The sequence below is a fragment of the Schistocerca cancellata genome, chromosome 8 (genome assembly GCF_023864275.1).
Source record: "Schistocerca cancellata isolate TAMUIC-IGC-003103 chromosome 8, iqSchCanc2.1, whole genome shotgun sequence".
Taxonomy (NCBI): Eukaryota; Metazoa; Arthropoda; class Insecta; order Orthoptera; family Acrididae; genus Schistocerca; species Schistocerca cancellata.
Genome location: NC_064633.1, coordinates 205,338,971 through 205,363,562, shown reverse-complemented (window position 1 = coordinate 205,363,562; position 24,592 = coordinate 205,338,971). Strand labels below are relative to the sequence as shown.

Below are 24,592 nucleotides of genomic sequence, written 5' to 3'. Positions count from 1 at the left end.
TGTCATGCAGAGGCTTCTTTTAAACGAATATCTTTAGAGGGACCCTGTTGGCCTTCTATTGTAAGATAACAATCCTCATAAGTGGAGGGGCGTGCAAGTTCCTCCAAAGATAGAGGGTGTGCATCTGGGAGGCACTAATTGTGGCCCACACAGAGGAGCCAAAGTAGAGGCGAGGATGGACAACCATCTGGTACAATCAGAGCTTGGTGTCTAAGCTCAGTTCCCTGCTGAAGGCAAGACTCACCGGAGGAGAAACACCCCTCTGAAGACGTCCAGCGCAGCTCTGGACGAAACGTTAGGAGCTGAAGAGTTTCATGGACCACGACCTTACATCCCGGAAGGTTTACCAGAAGAAACGTACGAATAACAACAGCACCGTAGAAGGCAAACTGCAAATCAACGTCGACTCAGACACTATGAATAGCAACGCTGAGCGAAACTCGTAACCATATTCTCTGCCTCGTGATGACTGTGTATTATGTGATGTCCTTAGGTTAGTTAGGTTTAAGTAGTTCTAAGTTCTAAGGAACTGATGACCGTAGATGTTAAGTCCCATAGTGCTCAGAGCCATTTGAACCATTTTTTTTTTCCTAACCATAACGAAAGACGCGCACGCGCTCGCAAGCATACACTGGTCAGGGCTCCTACCTGACTGAACTGGGCAAGGTCTCACCTAGGATATCATACGTACAGAAGCAGTTTAGATGGTTTCCTTGTTCTGTTACCGAGTTTGTGTTTGGCAGATGTTTGGTTTTGTGCGTTGTGTCGTTTGTGGTCTATTGCATCTGGCTGGGTGCATCTGTTTGCGTGCTGTCGTCACTGTAAAAAACGGTTCAAATGGCTCTGAGCACTACGGGACTTAACTTCTGAGGTCATCAGTCCCCTAGAACTTAGAACTACTTAAACCTAACTAACCTAAGGACATCACACACATCCATGCCCGAGGCAGGATTCGAACCTGCGACCGTAGCGGTCGCGCGGTTCCAGACTGTAGCGCCTAGAACCGCTCGGCCACTACGGCCGGCTCGTCACTGTCAAGTGATCACTTACCAGATGTTTTGTTGATTACTGTTTCTGCAACTGTCGACGCAGTCATTATTCTGTTATGGAAACTGATGTCCTGCAGATGATGGTGGCTGTGAACATCTGTGTATCACCCTGGTTCGAAGTGTACCGGCTTGATGTGTCGCCTGCTGTTCGCCGCGTCATACTCCTTTTTTCTGTTGTGTTTGTCATTAGATTTGTAGTTGTCTGCTCCCTCTGGTCACCCGTACGGTGTTATGTGGTGTGTTGATGGTTTCTGTGTTCATTTGCGTATCTGGCACTAGTGTTGAGCAATGTATGTCTCGAAAAAGAAGGGCCGTTTTTCGTGAATTTTTTGATGCTCTTTTGGATCCAATGTTGTAGTGTAGGGTATGTTTGGTTGTTCACTTTGAGTTCGTCGTTTCCGTAAGGCACGCCTGCACACTTGCTTTTCACTTATACACTCTCTTTTGATGACCTCATACACCAGCTCCTCAATGCTTAGAGCTAACCCTATTTGAGAAAATGTTGATAGGTATAGCTCATGCTTCAGTGGCCTAATTACGTTGTAGTCCGTTAGGCTCTGCACTACAATGTCGTTGTGACCTGGTAGTCAAAAGAAGGCAGGATTCGGTTACGATTGTGGACAGGGCCGTAATCAGTTGCTATTGGTTGCCTTTTATAGTTACACATAATTACTTTTAAAACAGTAATTCCAGACTCAACAATAAATAAAAAATAAAAAAATACCACACGTTATTAGTGAAGGAATAAACAACTGTGTAAATAATAGTGTTTTCAGTGAGTTACAATTTAGCAAATCGCCATAAAATACAGATACAGATAATGATTAAACAAAACAAGCCACTGTGATCAAGGTAAAGGCATTACACGCCATGAGTATTGAAATATAACAAACACAACAGAAGGTGTCAGACGCCAGGAATGGCAGTAAATAAGGTTTTAAGGCTTACTGGTAAAATACAAATATTGATTTTTTTTAAAGCAAATGACCACAATCGCGGCTGAAGGCCTTACACACCAGGAACGGCAATTATATAAAAAAATTAGTAACCTGCTGTAAAACAGCAAATAAAAGCAATGGTTAATTAAAAGAAACAAGCAACTGATCACCAAACGGGTGAAATAAGTTGATGGTAACCTTGTGACACAACCCTTACACTGCTAGATTTATTTCAGAAGGTGACTGGAACTATTAACTAGACATACATAACCTTTAAAATACAGGCATTACAAGGTATGGTAATAAATAATACAATAATAAAACACAAGGACCAGTCACAGACGGTGCTCCAGGAATCAACCTCTGAGAAGGTGCGGCAACAACCACTTTCGCGAGCGATGAGATAGGCAGCCAAGAGTTGCATTCTCTTCACAAGATGGTAACTCAGACTAGCGGCAGTCTAACGAATGACTAATGAGAGTCTTGCTGCAGCTACCTGACGTCCAATAAAGCAAATGCAAGAATGAAACAACACGCCAAAGCCGGATACGCTGGACTACACTACGCCCCCAGAATATTGTGCTTAGAGCGCCCGGAACGAGAAAGGAATCACTACCACCAGAGTAGAAGAATCACAAACGGCCTGCAATCAAGAAAGCTGTCAGAACTACACACCTTAGCGGACAGCAGCGGCAAGGCGAGGAAACGTACACTGCCGTTACATACACTAACTCCCAGGCCAGGTAACTGGGGCGTTAGCGTCCACCAGGCAGGAAAAATACCGCTGGTTGAACTTAACAAATTGTAACAAGCTCAAGGCTTCCAAAGCTGTTTCACAGAGGAAGACCGCACTGCAGTTCCTTCTCTAAATCCTCGCACAAACGAAAAAATGGCTGACATCGAAATAAGTGTCCAAGGAATAGAAAAGCAACTGGAATCACTCAACAGAGGAAAGTCCACTGGACCTGACGGGATACCAATCGATTCTACACAGAGTACGCGAAAGAACTTGCCCCCCTTCTAACAGCCGTGTACCGCAAGTCTCTAGAGGAACGGAAGGTTCCAAATGATTGGAAAAGAGCACAGGTAGTCCCAGTCTTCAAGAAGGGTCGTCGAGCAGATGCGCAAAACTATAGACCTATATCTCTAACGTCGATCTGTTGTAGAATTTTAGAACATGTTTTTGCTCGAGTATCATGTCGTTTTTGGAAACTCAGAATCTACTATGTAGGAATCAACATGGATTCCGGAAACAGCGATCGTGTGAGACCCAACTCGCTTTATTTGTTCATGAGACCCAGAAAATAATAGATACAGGCTCCCAGGTAGATGCTATTTTTCTTGACTTCCGTAAGGCACTCGATACAGTTCCGCACTTTTGCCTGATAAAGTAAGAGCCTACGGAATATCAGACCAGCTGTGTGGCTGGATTGAAGAGTTTTTAGCAAACAGAACACAGCATGTTGTTCTCAATGGAGAGACGTCTACAGACGTTAAAGTAACCTCTGGCGTGCCACAGGGGAGTGTTATGGGACCAGTGGCGATTCATTTCTTGTCGCCTCAAATGTCACGGTTACCACTAACTTCAGCGTGTCATCTCCCTCGCTATTTGCACTAGCGGCAGCTGCCGCCGGCGAATACCACGTAGTTTTCTCGTGCCCGCAATGACAATGCTATGTGACGTCTCAGACACTGGACCAACGCGCGGTGACACAGTCTCTGTCAACTAGAAATACCATAGGACTGCAACTTTTAGTTTTCTCCGCTAAAAAGCAAGGATAAATCTGTAACAGATAGGTACTGAGTTGTTACAACACAAGCCGTGGAACTGAATCGAGACATGTGGCAGTTCTCGCCGTTGAAAATACGTGCAAAGAAGATGGCATTGTTCACTTTGCTGTAATAATTTGTTTGGTTCACAATTAGTAACGGCCTTCTTGACCATTCTGAAGGGAACTTTTGGTTCTGTACAAAATAGAATTTAGTATATTATTTCCACCAATAGAAATATAATGACGTGAACGCAAACCTACTTGAAATACGTACATTTACATGCAATAAAAAATTATGCCTTACGTACTGAAATGGCACCGTCTTTGAATTTATGTTTTCTGCTCGCGATGGTTCACAAATGATGTCTTGTTGGTTGGACGGGTTGGCAGCTTGACATTTACAAAGATATTATATTGGTCTAATAGTAAAGCTAAGCATGGAATTAATGGAAATAGTAATTTCAAATACTATGACTGTATATTTAAATGGGCATTTGAGGAAAGTTAAAAATACTGAGGAAATAAAGTAGTATGGAAAATAAAATAAAGTAAAAGATAAATATAAATACTGAAATATACGGTGGGACAAAATGAAATTTTAAATTTCATTTTATTGTACAGATGTTTTCTGATTGATTATTAGCAGAATACGACTGAAGTTATAGAGCAATTTTTTTGTTGTTTACTCATTAACAACGGCACCTGGTCTACTTTTTAATGGACTGAAATTTCGATTTATTCTAAGATATTCATTTGCTTCCCTTTCTTAGCACAGTGCAACATTTTAAGTTTTCGTTAGTGTACTAGATCGCATGTTTGTTATTTAGGAGACATAGTTCAAAGGCACTAGATGGCTGATTTGACTCTGTGAACGCCAAGGCGTGCAAGCCAGCCGGACTGCAAACTTTCTCAAACAATTGTAAGGAAATCAATCCGTAAAAAAAAAGAAACTTCCTGGCAGATTAAAACTGTGTCCCGGACCGAGACTCGAACTCGGGACCTTTGCCTTTCGCGGGCAAGTGCTCTACCAAGTGCTTGGTAGAGCACTTGCCCGCGAAAGGCAAAGGTCCCGAGTTCGAATCTCGGTCCGGCACAGTTTTAATCTGCCAGGAAGTTTCATATCAGCGCACACTCCGCTGCAGAGTGAAAATCTCATTCTAGAAACATCCCCCATGCTGTGGCTAAGCCACGTCTCCGCAATATCCTTTCTTTCAGGAGTGCTAGTTCTGCATGGTTCGCAGGAGAGCTTCTGTAAAGTTTGGAAGGTAGGAGACGAGGTATTGGCAAAAGTAAAGCTGTGAGGACGGGGCGTCAGTCGTGCTTGGGTAGCGCTGTTGGTAGAGCACTTGCCAGCGAAAGGCAGAGGTCCCGAGTTCGAGTCTCGGTCCGGCACACAGTTTTAATCTGCCAGGAAGTTTCATAACAGCGCACACTTAGCTGTAGATTGAATATCTCATTCTTAATCCGTAAAAAGTTCGATTCTCGCACATCTCAAAGCTGAATTCGTGATGAACTATCTATCATTTCGTTAATGGTCATAATTATTATGATATTTCAGGATTAGGTAAAGTACTGCAATATTTTCTTAAAGTTGCAGTGAAAAACAGGGGTCGCTATGACTTTGCGCTTGGTGCACATTAGGTCATATGTTGATGCATATGAAACGTAATTAACATATTGAATTATTCTGTAAGCTTGGAAGGATATTTTTATCTATCACTAGTCACTAGGAAATGGGTTGTATGTAATGCGCTTCATCCCAAACTCATGTGACAGTGAAAAATCCAAAATGAAATATTTATAACATTCCTTGTATCTCATAAACGGTTCGAGATATAGGAACAATATTTTGGCAGGTGATAGTATGCAAAGAGGAGAGTTATTTTGTTATATGATGAATATGCGGAACATACACAACCATTGCGATTTCAAGCGCCTACAAACTTTTTCAGTGAAGTAATGTAATATTTAAGGATCACTGATAGCTGGTGAACGAGAATTGCTGTGAGTTTATAACGATATTTGTGAAAAAGTTACAGTCTTTTTATAAAGAACATGGGAAGTTTCACAAACTATTGAGTTGTCTTTCCATCGGTTGCTGTTTCACGAATCTGCCGCAGTTTCAATTGCATTAGAATGTTAGTGAGATAAATATTTATAAGCTCTTCTGTGTTTTGGCGAAAGACGCACATTTTGAGGTGACAACAAAGGAACTTATGTATTACTCAAAACTTACCACTGATAATGTTTGCCAGAAAAAAAATAAAGGAAATAAGATGTGTGGCGAAAATAAATCGTTACTTCTGTTGAAATTTCAACGGTATGCTATATGACAGTCTTTCCTGACTTTAAACATGGCTGCGGCAGCAACTGTTAAAATTCTTCACAATAAAGGATGACAGCCAAAAACAGTTGCAGGATAAAAATTTTTTTATTAAAATTTTAATTTTAATTTTAATAAAAAAATTTTTATCCTGCAACTGTTTTTGGCTGTCATCCTTTATTGTGAAATATGACAGTCTCTTTTCAATAATGAATGATGTGGAATGAAACTGGTCAAACAATTTTATTTCTTTACCTCAGTGATCTGAGAAACATGAAAACATTTACATTTGCAGAATACTGTCAGTTGCCCATCAAAATGCGAAAAGATTATCAATGCCTTTGAAGATCTAGAAGATGTTTGTGGTGGAAAAGCGCAATCCTTTATTCTGTATGGGGAATAGGAAAGAAAGGATGTTGTACTAGGTGCTGTTAATTGTTTTCATATTTCTTGGAAAACTGAGATACAGAAATAAAATCCTTTGGCTAGTTTCAATAAATATCATTCGTTATTAAAGACGTACAGAAGTGCATGATTCCACCGAAATTTCAAAAAAGAAGCGATTCATTTTTCCCAGACTTCTTATCACATTTATCTGTCTTCAGAGGAACGTTGTCAGTGACGAGTTTTGAGTAAGACATAAGTCCTCTTGTTGCCACGTTAAAATTTGCTTCATTCGGCGATATACAGCAGAGTTCATAAATATTCATTTTGATAACATTCTAGTGCAATTGCATTTGCGACAGATGGATAAAACAGTGCGTTATTGAAGTAGAAACTTAAGACAACTCAATAGTTCAAAAAAATGCCTATTCTCGGTGTGATCCTTCACTTAAACTCTTCCAAACCCACAGCAAATATCGTTTCACCAGCTATCGATGAGGCTTAAATATTACATTATTTCAGTGAAAAGAATCTATAGTCACATGAACACTGTGCTAATTATGGTGTTTTTCATATTAATTATATGGCAAAACACTCTTCTACCTGCGTCCTATCATTTGTCAAAATTTTGTTTCGATATCTGCAACCGTTTATGGGATACGAGGAATTTTGCAAATATTTTATTCTGATTTTTTCGCTGGCACGCGAGTTCGGGACAAAGTGCTTCTCATGGAATCCATTTTCTCGAGATTGGTGATAGACACATCCTTCCATGTACAAAGAATAATTCAATATCTTACCTACATTTCACATGTAGCAACATATGAACTAACAGGCGCCAAAAGCAAATTCATAGTGTCCTCTATTTTTCTCTGCAAACTTGAAGAATTTCTTGCAGTAGTATATCTAATACCGAAATATCACAATAACTAAGACCATTAACGAAGTGACAGACATTGATCATGAAGCTGACTAATGAAGCTATAAGATGCGTAGAAATCAATTTTCTTACCATTTAGTTTCTTTACAGTCGTTTGAGAAAGAATTCAGATTGGCCGGTGGGCACGTAGGAGTCTGTTTGGTCGCAAGAGTTAACTGGCGTTGTAAGCTATGATGTCAGACGCCAGACAGAACTTCTGCTTGACCAGCACAAGTAGCACAAGAAAAACAGCACCGAAGCTACCATGGAAAGCACGCACGAGTCCCAGCAGGCTAACCAGCCAGCAGGCGGCGGAGCTTGCGAGGGAATTACGGAAGTACGGTAATTCTCATTTCATGTGAGACAGGCGTAACGCCTGACACAGCACTGAAGTCCGCTTGTTGTTCCTCTGCTCAATTCACTATGTGACACGTGACGACATAGCATGAGCCAGCTCAAGCACGCTGGCAGGACCTATCACATTTCAAAACTTAAATTGCTGAAACTGTGTGATTTGCATCTTATACACGAAAGAGCCAAAGAAACAGGTACACCTGCTTAATATCGTGTACGGCCCCCGCGAGCACGCAACACGACGTGGCATGGTCTCGACTAAAGTCTGAAGTTGTGCTAGAGGGAACTAACACCACGAATCCTGCGGGGCTGTCCATAAATCCGTAAGAGTACGAGGGGATGGAGATCTCTTCTGAACAGCACGTTGCAAGGCATCCCAGATATGCTCAATTCATGTCTGGAGAATTTGGTGACTAGCCAAGCGTTTAGACTCAGAAGAGTGGTCCAGCAGCCACTCTGTAGCAATTCTGGACGTGTGGGGTCTCGTATGGAATTGCCCAAGTCCGTCGGAATCCACAATGGATAAGAATGGATGCAGGAGATCAGACAGAATACTTAGGTACGTGCCACCTGTCAGAGTCGTATCTAGACGTATCAGGGATCCCATATCACTCCAACTGCACACGCTCCACACCGTTCAGAGACTCCACCAGCTTGAACATTCCCCTGCTCACACGCTGGGTCGATGGATTCAGAAGGTTGTCTCCATACCCGTACGCGTCCATCCCCTCTCCGCAATTTGAAACGAGACTCGTTCGACGAGGCAACATGCTTCCAGTCGTCAACAGTCCAATGTCGGTGCTGACGTGCCCAGCAGAGGAGTAAAGCTTTGTGCTGTGCAGTCACACGAGTGGGCCTTATGCTCCGAAAGCCCATATCGATGATGTTTCGTTGAATGGTTCGCACACTGACACTTGTTGATGGCCCAGCACTGAAATCTGCAGCAATTTACGGAAGGGTTGCACTTCTGCCACACTGAACGTTTCTCTTCAGTCGTAATCGTTCCCGTTCTTGCAGGATCCTTTTCCGGCCGCGGCGATGTCTGAGATTTGATGTTTTACCGGATTCCTGATATTCACAGACACTGGTAAAATGGTCGTACGGGAAAATCCCCACTTCATCGCTATCTCGGAGATGCTGTGTTTTCATTTCATTCATTTTCATTTTTTTAAAAATGTGTGTGAAATCTTATGGGAGTTAACTGCTAAGGTCATCAGTCCCTAAGCTTACACACTACTTAACCTAAATTATCCTAAGGACAAACACACACACCCATGCCCGAGGGAGGACTCGAACCTCCGCCGGGATCAGCCGCACAGTACGTGGCTGCAGCGCCTCAGACCGCTCGGCTAATCCCGCGCGGCGGATGCTGTGTCCCATCGCCGTGGTTCATATGGTTCAATTGGCTCTGAGCACTATGGGACTTAACATCTGAGGTCATCAGTCCCCTAGAACTTAGAACTACTTAAACCGAACTAACCTAAGGACATGACACACATCCATGCCCGAGGCAGGATTCGAACCTGCGACCGTAGTGGTCGCGCGGTTCCAGACTGAAGTGTCTAGAACCGCTCGGCCACACAGGCCGACCCCATCGCCGTGCACCGACCATAACACCACGTTCACACTCACTTAAATCTTGATACATGTCATTGTAGCGGCATTAAGCGATCTAACAACTGCGCCAGACACTTGTCTTACATAGGCGTTTCCGACCGCAGCGCCGTATTCTGCCTGTGTTCGAATATGCATGACTAGTTTCTTTGGCTCTTCAATGTACTGTAACTCATTGTAAATACCATGCACTACAACAAAATGTCAAATCCAGCTCTTGTAAGTACCAGCTGTTAAATACCACTTTTACCATGAAAAATGGTACAACTGAGCTGGGCATCTTGCCTAATAGCGAGGGAGAAGTAGGACATTGGTGTTATCACCATGGCCTCCACAAAAAGGAGCAAAGCGAGTGGTTGTAACATGTGGATTATCAGTGTCACAAAAGGCAGAGACGAAACTTATAACCTAGCAAGATGATGCTGTTTTTTGGATGCCACAGTGTGGTGCTAACATACAGTTACCATCCATCTAGCAAAAGGAGGACTCGTCGGCATTTTTAAATCGAGTAAATTATCTAGAATTTTGCTCTATGTAATTTTAATATTTAACATTTTTGTTAGATTTTTTATTAGTTTAGTATAATCTGTGTACTGTTCCAAATATGTGTCTCTGACTATTTTATCGATGACAAATAAGTTCAGTTTAACATGCATATGGTTCGATATGGTGAAAATTTTTCAAGTGCAAAAAGTCTGCATATGCCGAAACTTCCTCAGAACTGTCGAGAATTTGCCTGTTCTTCTGGTTTTCTATTGTAAGACACAATGCGAATGTTAAAGAAATTTTTCGGCAGTAACATCTAAGTGGACCAAAGAAAGAAATTGCTTCTTGCCACAGACAATTGGGAGGATCATAATGCTGAAATAAAATTTTAAAGACATGTTCTGTTAACAGTTTTATGACTACAGGTTGCAAGAAGTGAACTTATCACTTCTTCCCAAAGTGGGTCCTCCTTCTGTTTTCTTGCCTTACCCATGCCTTCGAGGTGTTGACATGTCAATCCGGACTTGGCAATGCTAGTGGTAGAGAATGGCTCGATGCCCTTCCTTTACCACACCTCCCTCCTGGTATTGAATTTTTCTATTCCAGCTGTCTGCATCCCATGTCAAAGCGTTAGGACATTTTCCGAAATGCTCGCGAATCATGTAACTGTGGAGGAATTTGTGTACCAGCCCAGTATTCACCTAGCCAGATGTGGGAAACCGCCTAAAAACCACATCCAAGCTGGCTACCACACTCACTATCGTCGTTGACTCACTGGACGGATTCTATCTGGGACCGGCTCGCCCCCCAAATCTAGCACAAGATGTTCTAATGTGGAATAGATAAAAACTACGTGACATGGAATAAACATTTGGGTAAGCATAGGTACATATTGTACAAAGGGCGTTCAAAAAGCTTTGCACAGTCGTCTCTAACTTTTTTATTTTTTGCAGGAGGAGAATGAAATTTGTTGTGAACATACTTGGAACATTTAACTATACATTGAACCTACTCAATGTAGCCTCCATGAGTTGTGACGCATCTGGCCAAACCTTCTTTCCATGATGTAAATGCACAATGGTAAAATTCTGGGGATTGACTTTTACAGCATCGCTTGACATAGGAAATAAGGTCTTTCTCACTATCAAATGTTTTACCACGCAGGTGGACCTTCAGACGACCGAAGAGATAAAAATTAGACGGAGCCAAGTCCGGACTGTAGGGAGCAAGAGGAACAATTTTCCAACCCATTTTCCTCATTTTCTCCTGCGTCATAAGGGCTGTACGGGGTTTGGCATTGTCATGGTGTAGTCTGATGAGCTGACCCTGATGCTGTGGTCTGTGGCACGTCGCAGCTTGCCCAACGACAAACAGTAAAGGTCCCGGTTAATTGTGGAGCCAGGTTCTAAAAATTCAATGAAAATGACATCACACTGATCCCAGAAGAAGGAGGCCGTCACCTTTCGGCCTGCTGTTCGTGAAAGTCTTGGTTTCTTCTTCCGAGGGGAACCCGGATGACGCCACTCCATGGATTGGGTTTTGCTCTCAGGTTCGAACAAAAACAACCATGTTTCATCCTGGGTAATGACGTCTTGATGAGGAAATCCATCACCGACCGTTGTCGCAATCTTACATCTACTTCACGGTTCATTATGGCTCGCCTGTAAATAAAAGAAAATACTTTTATATACCAACTTATAGCTAAATGTTCCAAGTACGTTCACAAAAAATTTCGTTCTCGTCCTGCAAAAAAAAATAAAAAAAATGAGAGACGACTGTGCAAAACATTTTGAAAGCTCTTTGTAGTTACTTGGTTGTGCCACCATTGACTCAGTTGCCTGGTGTCATTATGTCCCGTAATTTTTGTCAGGCGTATGGTAATAATTCCCTTTACATATTCTCCAATTGGTGTTTTTACATTTGAAAATGACGACGTAGTTCGTTGAAACCGGTAACGCAACCCTTTCTTTTTAAAGAAAAAAGTTTTATATACTGTGACTTGGCTTTACTATTGTAGTGTCAAACAAACTTTAAAATTACACTTTAGTCACACTCCTTTTGACAATCATGTCAGTGCGTAACGTAATTCTCCATAGCCTTTTGGTTACAGCAAATCGTTCTGGACAGCCACCTCTTAGTACAGGTAAAAGTAATCCTTCGCTCCCAATGCAGTTTAACCCGCGATCACTCGCGCCTATTGTTATCGCGCGATAACTCCCGTGTTAGATTTTTTCTAACACAGATATTTGTTTGCGTTTTTTGGCTGTTGGTTCCATAACGTGATACAATTAGCACGTAAATTACTTCTTTATTATTACCAAAACATTATAATTATGTATAAACACTAAATGAAACATATATATTGCTTTAGTTTTAAAAATTCGATATGCAATGGTTGCACACAGTTAATCATTACATCATCACAACACTTCTCCTAACAGCACTTCGAAACAATGACTGTAAGTGAACATCCAAGGTTACCATCACACCCGTTTTACTAATCTGAGTTAATTCCAGCTTCTTGTGATGAACAAGTCATGGCAAGTAAGAACATACGAATGGAACTGGAACAAAGATGGCAGCTATGGTGTGTATATCTGTGACATCTTGTATTTCCTCTTGATTCACTTGCTTCTTCTGCTGTTGGTAACGCCTTTTATTTTCTCCTTCAAGTGGTGTGTTATGCTAGTAACTTGCATACGTTTGATCGTATGTTCTTTTGTAAGTACCATACTCAGTTCTTTTAGAAATCATCTCCTTGGCATTAAGTCACTCGTATTCATCTTGTATATTACTTCACCATTTATCGCCCCGATGTCCAGCAAGGTGAAAAACAGCGTAAGGGACCAGCGGTTGCTTATTCTTGAAACAGAGTATTCCAATTTCGGACGGTCGAGAATATCTACGCCGCCTTTTGTAAGATTGTAGAATGTAATCCCTTCAGGTTTACTTGATTCGCCACTGTCCTCATCTGTATTATCGTCTCTGTGCATGGTAAATATCATTAGTACAATCTTTTTCTGTCTCTTGTTCGGAACATACGAGCAAAGGAGACAATTGTAACCTGGTTTCTTTCCAAACGCGAAAGCGCTGCTGTTTATTGACCCACCCTTTGCAGACAGTAGGGCCGGTGGAATGTCTCTCTTATTATCTATTGTGAGTCGATTATTAGTGTACAGTTCGTTAGCGACTGGGACAGATGTAAAATAATTGTCCATCGTCATGTTCCTGCCTGTGGTTTCAGTGATTCGAATTACTCATAACACCATATTTCTTGCATCATTAAGTACTTGATATGGACCAGCAGGCTGTTTGCCTGCATATATTTCCACATTCAGGGTGTAAAAAGTTCTAGGATCACAGAATGCATATACTTTTATTCCGTATCTTGCTGGCTTATTGGGAATATACTGCCTGAATTTGCAACGTTAACGGAAAGCTTCGAGCATCTCGTCTACTGTTGTCAATGCTCCTGCACTGTAACTCTTTTTGCAGACGTTGACAAACCCATCGAATATTTCCCTAATCGGTGTCAGGTTATCTGTTTCCTTCTTCTGCGCCCTCGTAGACTTGTCATCAAACCGTACAGCATCCAGAAGAGTATGAGATCTTCGTCTCCTCATTGATGCAATAAACAAAATCTCGTGCAGTTCCATCAGTGATTCGTAGTTCATCAGTACTGAGGTGCTATCGCTTTTTCAGTCCGGCGAGGCATAAAGCACCAAGGCAAGCAGATAATTCATCGAAATCTGTCTGTGGGCAGTCTCGAGCACTCTGCAAATAACCTGCTGCCATTCTGTCTAGGTCCTGGTTTGTGTGAAGGTAGAGAAGGCATTCCTAGATCAATACAGGGTTATTACAAATGATTGAAGCGATTTCACAGCTCTACAATAACTTTATTATTTGAGATATTTTCACAATGCTTTGCACACACATACAAAAACTCAAAAAGTTTTTTTAGGCATTCACAAATGTTCGATACGTGCCCCTTTAGTGATTCGGCAGACATCGAGCCGATAATCAAGTTCCTCCCACACTCGTCGCAGCATGTCCCCATCAATGAGTTCGAAAGCATCGTTGATGCGAGCTCGCAGTTCTGGCACGTTTCTTGGTAGAGGAGGTTTAAACACTGAATCTTTCACATAACCCCACAGTAAGAAATCGCATGGGGTTAAGTCGGGAGAGCGTGGAGGCCATGACATGAATTGCTGATCATGATCTCCACCACGACCGATCCATCGGTTTTCCAATCTCCTGTTTAAGAAATGCCGAACATCATGATGGAAGTGCGGTGGAGCACCATCCAGTTGAAAGATGAAGTCGACGCTGTCGGTCTCCAGTTCTGGCATGAGCCAATTTTCCGCGGGCTACGCGTGAAACTTGCCCGCACGCGTTCAACCGTTTCTTCGCTCACTGCAGGCCGACCCGTTGATTTCCCCTTACAGAGGCATCCAGGAGCTTTAAACTGCGCATACCATCGCCGAATGGAGTTAGCAGTTGGTGGATCTTTGTTGAACTTCGTCCTGAAGTGTCGTTGCACTGTTATGACTGACTGATGTGAGTGCATTTCGAGCACGACATACGCTTTCTCGGCTCCTGTCGTCATTTTGTCTCACTGCGCTCTCGAGCGCTCTGGCGGCAGAAACCTGAAGTGCGGCTTCAGCCGAACAAAACTTTATGAGTTTTTCTACGTATCTGTAGTGTGTCGTGACCACATGTCAATGAATGGAGCTACAGTGAATTTATGAAATCGCTTCAATCATTTGTAATAGCCCTGTATTTCAATATCTTTAAAATATGTTGTAATATTTCAGTAAAATCATGAATACTAGATTATTTTCCTCTCGCGCGAGCGATCCCGGGTAGAGAGCTAGCTGCGTCCCCCGTTATAAACACACATCTGCTCAGGTTGCCAGCGTCTCTCCTCGAAGGATCATTTTCAACATTTGTGCGCAAATTGCCACATTTCACTTGTCATCATGTGAGATTGCCCACTGACTTAGCGCACACCACAACAGCGTCATTGGAACATTACACCACTATCGTGAGGCACAAAACGAAATTGCGCCTCGAAGTGTTCGCCTTCGGTCGACAACAACAGCAGACGAGTGCTGCCTGCAAATCGTGGCTCGTAGAAATCTCGAATGCATTGGAGCTAGACTTGGCCACTGTTTCTCTGTTTCGATACAGTGTATTGATACGTGGAACTGTTTCAGTGTTTCGAAACGGCTATGTATCACTGTTTCGAAACAGTGGTGTTTCATTCCGCTCTGTCTCGGTTAGCAGAACCAGATTCGATCTCGAGCCAGACACAGGAACTGTTTCGTTGTTTCAAAATAACGCTGTTTCAGTCCACTTGTGCTTGGAACGGACTAATTGTATCGAACAATGATGTTTCATTCCTCTCTGTCTCGGCCGAGATTCGGGCACGGCGCAGATACTGAAACACGTTTAACATTCCACTTCATAAAACACACTCAAGAGTGTCGAAAACTTTTTGGCACACAACAGCATGAAGCTTAAGATTTACGAAAATAAAGCTTCGTTTGTAATTGACTGTCCTATTCCGAAATGGTGTAATATCTGCTTTATAAACACTAACAATCAATAAAATAACGCTCACTATTCGCATTCAGAATAATAACAGTGTGAAAAACATTCAGTTAAATTACACATCTCTTATAACATAGGCTTCTCTGTTCATGTACAGTAATCACGTTAAAAAACGGAAGTAAACCTGCAACGTTCTGAATAAAAACAAGGGTGTATAGTGACAGTTTTTAGACATATACATAAATTGGATGTAGTATACTTGCAAGCAATTTGATTGACGGGTCATTGATGGTGTAACGGTGAACGGGAAGGACTGGAAAGTATGGTTCGAAACACCTTGGGGGAAAATTTTTTTTTATCTTATATTTTGTTATTTATTTGAATTACGTGGCGTTATTTATGAGTCTATAATCAATGTTCCTATTCTCCATAATGATTCCTTTTGTGTGCATGGAAATTAGTAGGACGGGTATATTATCCATACAAACGGAATGTGTTACTGCAGTTTGATCCCACCTCCAGTTCTGTTCGCGTTGGTTCTTCTGTCTTCAGCTATGGCGTTACGAAGTCCGGTGTGAGATTATTTTATGAAGATGAATCCTGAGAAGATTAAAAGTAACTTGTGCTCGGCAGTGTTGTCCTTTAAAAGTAGTTCAACGTCTTGCTGAAACAGACATTTGAGACATAAGCATCCAACAGTTAATTTAAGTGAAACTCGTTCGAAACCAGTTTTTATGAATCTGGGCAGTGACGAAGGCAGTTGAGTTTCCACAGCACTGTTCAGGAGTCTGCCATTTCAGTGCCTGTGCGTCAAGATGAACAATCTGTGCAAGATATATCCAGCACTTCCACCGGTTCTGTTCTGGGTAAGTATGGTAGACAAACAAAGATTACTGGATTTGCATCAAGACCAGTGCCTTTATCCAAACGAGCCAAAATAGACGAACGGATTTTAAGACTTGTTGTTAAAGAACATCTTCCATTTAATGTAGTGGAGAGTGTAGAGTTTATGAAAATTACTCATCTATTAAATGAAAACTGTGTACCTGCCAGTAGAAAACAACCTCCAATAGTAATCTCAAGTGTTCGACAGCACACTAGTGTGAGTAAGATCTGCAGTGCAAGCTGCGTCCTAGATCTGTATTACGACTGACGAATGGACATCTGTAAAAAATGAGAATTTTATTTCAATGACTGCTCTCTTCATTGATAAAAATTGCAATCTGAAGTCATATTTGTTTTCTAGTTTTAAATTCCATGACAAGCATACAGTTGAAAACATTCCCAGTGAATTACAAAACGTGGCTTCAACCTGGGGCAATACCAATAAGATTGTAGCATGCACTACAGATAATGCATCTAATATGGTGAAGGCAGTGATGACGTGCAAATAGTGGCATGTACCTTGCTTTGCACATACACTGAATTTAATTGTGCAAGCAAGCCTTGAAATAATTACAAACACATGGGCAAAAATGAAATCAGTAGTTGAATTTTTCAAAAGAAGTCCTGGAGCACTTGAGAAACTACACAATATTCAGTAGCAGATGGGCTTCCCTTTTTTAACACCGAAACAAGATTGCCCTACGAGATGGAATTCCACATATGAAATGTTTGACAGCATTTGTAAAATCAAAGAGCCTTTGCAGAGCACCCTCGTCATCCTTTGTGGGTTCACAAGTAAAACTGTCCAATGAAGACTGGTCAGTTATTGAAAAATCTTGCAATGAAGCCATTAATACAGTAATTGCTAAACTTGAGGATGGAATCTCTACCCGCCTCCTTCAAAAGTTCGCAAATAAAGCAACTGCTTGTGAAGCAACATTATTGTATCCTCGCTTCAGGGAGCACAGGCATCGATTAAAAGAAACAAAAGATGCCATAATTAACAAGTGCTGTGCAATACGACAAAAACCCATTCGCTGTTCTACAGACAATCGAAAACCAGCCAAACCAGTTGTAGAGAGCACATTCAACTCTAGCATTGGCAACATTTGGCAAGCTCTTGACCAAGCTGTAGGAGACTTGATCCACGTGCTGCAAGTATAGTCGAGCTTGATAAATATATGAAAATGCCACTGATACACAGATCACAAGATCCATTGCTGTGGTGGAAAGAAAATCATACGTTGTTTCCTATGCTGTTTGAAATAATGAAACGACGTCTTTGTATTATGGCCACCTCTGTTCCATGTGACCGCATGTTTTCAGAGCAGAGGCAAACAATAGCAGACAGATGACCCCGTGTTCCAAGCGGAAAAGTATCAAAAATGATAATTCTAAACTACAACTTAGAACAGGCACAGTAGATCTACTCAGAAATGAAACAGTAAAATTTCAGTTGATTTTGTTCTTCTCTGGACAATGTGCACTGAATTTGTATTTGACTGTATTTTGTTTAGTCCACTAAATCTTACATGTAGTTACTTTACAAGAACATTTTTCTTAAATTTGTTGCACACACAAGACACTTGCGTATTTGCTCACCGTTCAGTGAGTTTAATTGTTTTGAGTATATTATTTATTTACGTGTTTGAGAATAATTATCTGATTTATGTATGTATATGTTTGTGTGTTTATTTTTGTAATTGTGCTATGTTTAGTTATTACACTATAGGCATCTTAATACTTGTGCATCATGAATAATTCTCAGGCAGATCAACAATGGTACTTTGATACTTTTGTTTTTGGCGTTCAGATACTGCGATTAAAATTGCATTTCAACAGCAACTTCATCTCTGATTTCCTCGGGAAGTTTGTAATAAAATGATAATATATCGGCTTGCTGTGAGTACTTGAGGGAGCTCCATATACCTCTACATCAAAAAAACTTTTTTGGCAAGAAGTGTAAGTGGTGTAGAGCCAAATCTACCATAACATAGGTACCAGAAAGGCATTATACTGTATGAATTCCTTTAAATTTTAGTCTGGATTTTATACCTAAAGGAAACATACGGATCTCTGCATTTTAGTTACCTCGGAATGTTTTAACATGTTTTCCAGTTCTGTCAAGTGTACACCTTATGAGCTGTATCCAGCTAACTTGTGAATATTTGATGAAAAACTGCCATACTTACCCATTGTCCTATATACTTCAGTCTGTTATGGTAATTTTTTGAGCTGTGTGCATCAGTCACTTTGCACTCTGCTCTGTGTAACAAACATGGGAAAATTTAACTGTGAGTAAGAAAAGTGTGAGTGGCACACTCAAAAATGTTATGTTAATTCAGTGCCTCACTTCCCGGAATGCTATCAGAATAAATTATATCTCATGATAAGTCTTTTCAAGAGCATATACAGATTATCACTCATAAAACCTATCAAAATTAGGCAGTAGAATACAGGGGAACCAGTCTGCCAAATCCGTTACGCGAGACATACAAAGCCTGTTCTCTGCCAATTGGAAAGTATGAAAGTCACACGACACGAAAGCTGCAAAAAATACGAAACTGCCAAGACGCCTAAGTGAAAGTTTCATATTTTCCCGATATGATTGGCGCTCTCGCACCTCATTTATGTTTTTATGATAATATTTATACAGTGGATACTCAAGATAGTGTAATGTGAAGGCCTATACGACTACAAAACACAAACTGTTTCATTGTTTCGAAACAGCGTTTCGAAACGTTACATTGTACTGTTTCATTTGTTTCGAAACAGTTATGTGTTTCACTTTGCCCATCTCTAATTGCAGCAGACTGGCATTCTTGGTTTTTGCAGGCAGGTATGAGCGTTGTGTCGAACACAGGATGTATGCAGCAGTCCAAACACAATAAATTTGGCCTTTAGGCGTTATCCATTACAAAACAGTGTAACCCTCGTCAGCGCTCTCGTACAACGAGTGGAAACGGGGTCATAATTCGCGCTGGAAGAAAACCCTTTTAGGTATGCAGTTTCGCAGCCAAGAATGCTATATGATCCTTCCTGTTTTGTTGTTGCAGACAAATTTCGTGGTGAAGAAGGACGGAACTGTGGTCAACCAGGGGGAACAAGAGGGATGCGAATTCCTGGAGGACAACAAGGATAATGACAACACGAGACCTTTCCTCGATGCGCTTAGTATGCCTATGGAATGCCCTGTGCCTCCGGTAAGTGATGTCACGAGGTTCGTTCAAAAAATTCTATAACTTTGTCCACAGAATTTTTCTACGCTTACCTTTTACTTATTGTGCATGGTCTCCTTCGGAATTCTGTCCTCCACACTTGATACACCGCTCCCAACGCAGTCTTGATACGCCTCTTGCTGGATGAAGCGAAGCGCCGTCTGCGAATTTCCTTTTATCTCGTCTATCGTTGTAAATTTTTTTCCTTTCAACGGGGTTTTCAATTTTGGAAAATAAAAGTTCGTTGGGGCCAGAGTACGAAGGATGATGCAGCATAGTGGTTTCTTTTTTTGTGCAATAGTCATGCACCAATAGGGATGAATGTGCGGGGGCGTTACCGTGATGCAAGAGCCATGAATTGTCTCGCCACATTTCAGGCCGTTTCCTTCTCACATCTGCCCGCAGGCGTCGTAACACGTCCCGATAGAATAGGGTGACCAAATTATTTTCGGTGAAAACCGGGACACATTCACCCGGGTGACAATGGACACCTCATTCCACATGTACCCAGGTTTCTTAATTTTAAATATTAATGTTTTGTTGATACATTTTGTTAACCCGATTATTATAACTAACAAGAGGATACAAAAGATTGATATAATCTAGATTATCTGTATAATTAATGACATTTAATAAACGTATACAGTAATACAGAAATGTATTACGATTTTACAAAATTTTACAGCCATTCAACTTTTAATCAATTAATATTAACATGAGCTTTAATATTACTGATCACTTGTAGATGGAACTGACTGTCCTTGAAGAAAAGGGTATTTTTCACTGCCTCCAGCTTCTTGATAATGTCTTTGTTCTTTGAGACACAGTGATAAAACTCGGCACAATCCATTTTGTTGTTGTACAGGATTTGCAGGATTGCTTCAAGAGAGTCCACCTCCATTCTGTTTCTTTCATCAGTCCACTGGATATTCATGAACGAAGATATTCTTTACACATTGGCATTATGTGCTGGGATTGCAAATAAATACCTTGCAAGTATTACCAACACAGAGTAATGCTGATGACAGTCACAGCTTTTAAAAAAACTCACCCACTTCTCATGACATTCCAATGGTGTTTTGTTTTTTTTCATCATTCCACTTGTAGAGACTTTCTTCAACAAAATTCGTCAGTATGCCGAACTGATCAAAGAGAATGGAATCATCGATTTCAGTCTCTTTACTCTTCAAATAAGAAACTGTCTCTTCAACACTTTCCCATTTTGGAACTCTCTTCAGTAACATCCAATCAAACACCGGCGATGAGGGTAAATATGAGGCGCTCCACTTGCTGAGATATTCTACACAAGTGTCATAAAACTTGTTAACTTCTTCTCTAAAACTCCTTTCCGCTGCTTCTGATACTTCTTCTCTTTTAAGGACAGATTTAACATGAAGAGAAAAGAACTGCTGTCCTCTCCTCTTAGTAACAGTTTCCAGAGTATTTTTCAAAACATCATTTACCTCTATTACACTTTTCGTGCTTCCCTCAATTTCCTTTATCCCATGCTGCAAAGTGCTAAGCTGACTGTGAATGAACCATAAGCAGGCTTCACTTAAAGGGTTACTGAAAAACTGAACCAATATTTAGGAAAAAATCTTTTAACGGTTCAAACAGGCGGATTACTCTTTCAAATGCTGGAAACAGTGATAACCAGCGAGTTTTCGAGTGACACATTACATTCATATATTCAGTTCCCACATGATCACAGAACTCCTTAAGCCTCTCTGTTCTAACAGTATATATGTGAAAGTGTGAGTATACCTTCATGACGATAGTTTCAACATCACAGCTTAAACTGTCAGCAGATGTCTGCACGTTATTGTGTAAAACATGTGCAGGGCACCCTATGCCTTCAATGTTTTCATGCAATGTTGCCTTTAATTTGGCAAATACGTTGCATTTGCCTTGTCTTTTTAAACCACCAAAGTTTATGTTGGTGTTGTCTCCACAAAATGCCACACATTTATTTTTCTCAAGATCAAACATTTCGATAGTATTCATACAAAATCTTGAAATTTCGTCAGATGTTTCATTAGGTAGGGAACTCACCTTCAAATTTTGGTCTCAATTCCCTGATTAATATCGAAAAACTGAACAACAAACGGAAATATTTTAGTGGCCTTATGATTGCTGGCATCAGTGGATATCCCGTAGAAAGAACACTTTTTGATGTATTCAAGGCTTTCCTTTACACTCTGGGAAGCAATAACTCCTTTCACTAAGGCTGACACTTTAGTTCTTGCTGAACTAAACTTTTTTGCAATGGAAGAATCATCAAACATAATGCTGTTAAGCTTATTAGTACACTCACTAGATCTGTAAGTTTGGTGATGTTTTACCGTGTGGTAGGCTAGTGTAAGCTCGGCTGCTCGAACTTTCGTCTCTTCACTTGACTGATGTTTCACAAAATAATTTTGTAGAGTTTTACTGCAGCTCGGTGCACTGTATCTGTTAATGTGTTTCTTTGACCTGATGTGATCAACTATGTCGGAACGTCCACCATGACTTATACTAATAAAACAGTTACATACGGAACACTCTGCTTCGTAATCAGAACGACCTTTCTTAATGAAATTCCATTCCTTGGAATAACAGTCACAGAGTTTGCAGGCACGTTTCGGCATTGCGTTTCACAGTACTGCAGCAATAATACCACTAATATGAAAAAAAACTATTGCAGTTTGTCTGACAAAACATCAACTTCTACACTGTTCTGACAATGAGTGTGTGAGTAAGTGGCGCGACAATCGGACGGTTTCATAGCTGTGTTACAATAATACAACTTACTATTTGTTGGCCAAAGTACCGCTCAAAGTAAATTTTTGCCTGAGTGTATCAATACTGATACTGTGATAACTAGTATGGGGCAGTGGAGGTTTTAGACAAATAAGCTAAAATATATTAATTTCTTGTGTTGTATTTCCTTTAATATAGCGAAATCCCAAAAATTTGAGAAAGTTTCACGAAATGTATTTAAAAACTGAATTCCGGGACTTTTGAGCACCCGAAACAAATTTTCGGGACAATCCCGGTTTTCCGGGACGTTTGGTCACCATACGATAGAACCATCGATTAGCAGTTTGTCCCTGTGGCGCGAATTCCTGTTGAACTAATCCTCGAAAGTCAAAGAAAACTTTCAGCATGGCTTGACATTTAACCTGACCTAACCTGTCACTTGGACAACCTTTCGCGCCCCTTTGTGAACATTGAAGCGTGGACTCAATGTCATAACCGTAGATCCACGTGTCAATGCCAGTTATGATTCTCTTATGGAACATCTCGTTCTCATGTGAGCGACGCAAAAGCTCTCCACAGAGTACGAGGCGAACATCTTTGTGGTCTTGATTCATGATCCGTGGAGCGAACTTGGCGGCAACAGGATGCATTCCAAGATGCTGTGTCAGGATTTCACGACATGATCCAAACGAAATGTTATATTCTTCTGCAACTTCTCGGACAGTCAGTCTTCGATTCGCGCGCACAATATCATTGACGTTCCTGACATGAGGGTCGTCGGTAGACGTCGAAGGGCGTCCTGAACGAGGGTCATCTTTTAACTTCCGTCTGGCCATTTTTATACCGTGTGAACCATTCGTAACACGAAGTACGGCTTAAGCAGTCGTCACTGTAGGCTTGCTGCATCTTTTGGTGTGTCTCTGTAAAGGATTTCTTCAGTTTCACGCAAAACTAATGCAAACGTGTTGCTCATGTAAGTCTGCCATCTCGAAATTCGCAAACTGTGTGACACACACTCAATGCAGCAGCACTGAACAATAACTAACAGACATACAACAACGAAACTTCCGGCGGTCGGACATTAAATGCAGGCGTGTGCAGGAATGTCAACCGCATTTCAATCCAACATACCATTGGCGCGAAATTAAAAATGTTACGGAAGTTTTTGAACAGACCTCGTATTTTTCTTTCATACCGTGCTCGTCGCATAGCCTCTGCTTGAACATGCCGATCCTTTAACCCTTAACTATAGTCGGGCTCCAATGGATTTGTCTTCAGTCTTTGAACACATGTAAAAACGGAGTGGGAACCGGGAACTTCCCCCTGCAGTACGCCGGTAGTACGCACGTCTTTCGCTCGCTGCTCCTACACTCGGTATCGGCATACGCTCACGTCCACTGGATCCCAACTATAGATGTGCAATGGATTCGCTTTTGTTATTTTTTTCAGTTTTACTGTTTCGTTTCAGGTATCTGTAATGGAAAATCTAAACAGTGGTCCCTGAAATCGATATGTCCTCTTAGACCAACGGTTGGACGATGAATTACACAGCCATGAAGACGAAGTTGGTGAAAATTCAACATCTTGCACGTTACCATTTCCGACAGCGGACAGGAGGACGAAGAGTTTCTGAAAACGAGTGATCAAGACTCAAACTACGAATTGTCTGACGACGAAGAGATTCATCGAATGAAGTTGAAATGAATGGAGAGACTAATTCCATGACATAATTTTACGGAAAAATAGGTTGAAAGACGACCTGCAAGAAAGTTCGTGCCAGGAACCACAGTATCATCAGACTGCCTTGCATCACTTATCGACCAAGAAGTATTTAGCCACTTGATCCAAATGAAGCACTGGAGACAGTATTTGAGCGGTTATCAGGAACAAACTATGGTTCAAATGGCTCTGAGCACTATGGGACTTAACTTCTGATATCATCAGTCAACCAGAACTTAGAACTACTTAAACCTAACTAACCTAAGTATACCACACACATTCATGCCCGAGGCAGGATTCGAACCTGCGACAGTAGTGGTCACGCGGTTCCAGACTGTAGCGCCTAGAACCGCTCGGCCACACCGGCCGGCGAACAAACCAAGGATTTGGCTGAATAAAAAACTGGCAAAGTTCAGATTGAGGAACAAGTCTATGGATCGCGCAAAACTGAAAGAATGCTCTCAGCAGCAACTGGACACCTTTTGAGGTCTGTTGCTGTACTCTGCTGTATTCAAGTCGAATCACGAAGTCGTAATATCGCTATCTGCGACAGATGGAACTGGCGCGAGAAAAATCGCTTCGAAAATCCAGAAGACAAAAAAGAGTCCGAAAAAACAGACTCAAGTTGTATAGTGATAG

General features: G+C 41.3%; 1 protein-coding gene across 1 annotated transcript in view; it reads left to right on the top strand.

The window, feature by feature from the left end:
• Nucleotides 1-24,592, top strand: part of LOC126094744 (uncharacterized) — a 143,045-nt gene that overhangs the window by 92,301 nt on the left and 26,152 nt on the right. The window contains exon 3 of the mRNA XM_049909295.1: nt 19,334-19,480. Coding sequence (XP_049765252.1) covers nt 19,334-19,480 — 147 coding nt within the window. The remainder of the gene's footprint in view (nt 1-19,333; nt 19,481-24,592) is intronic.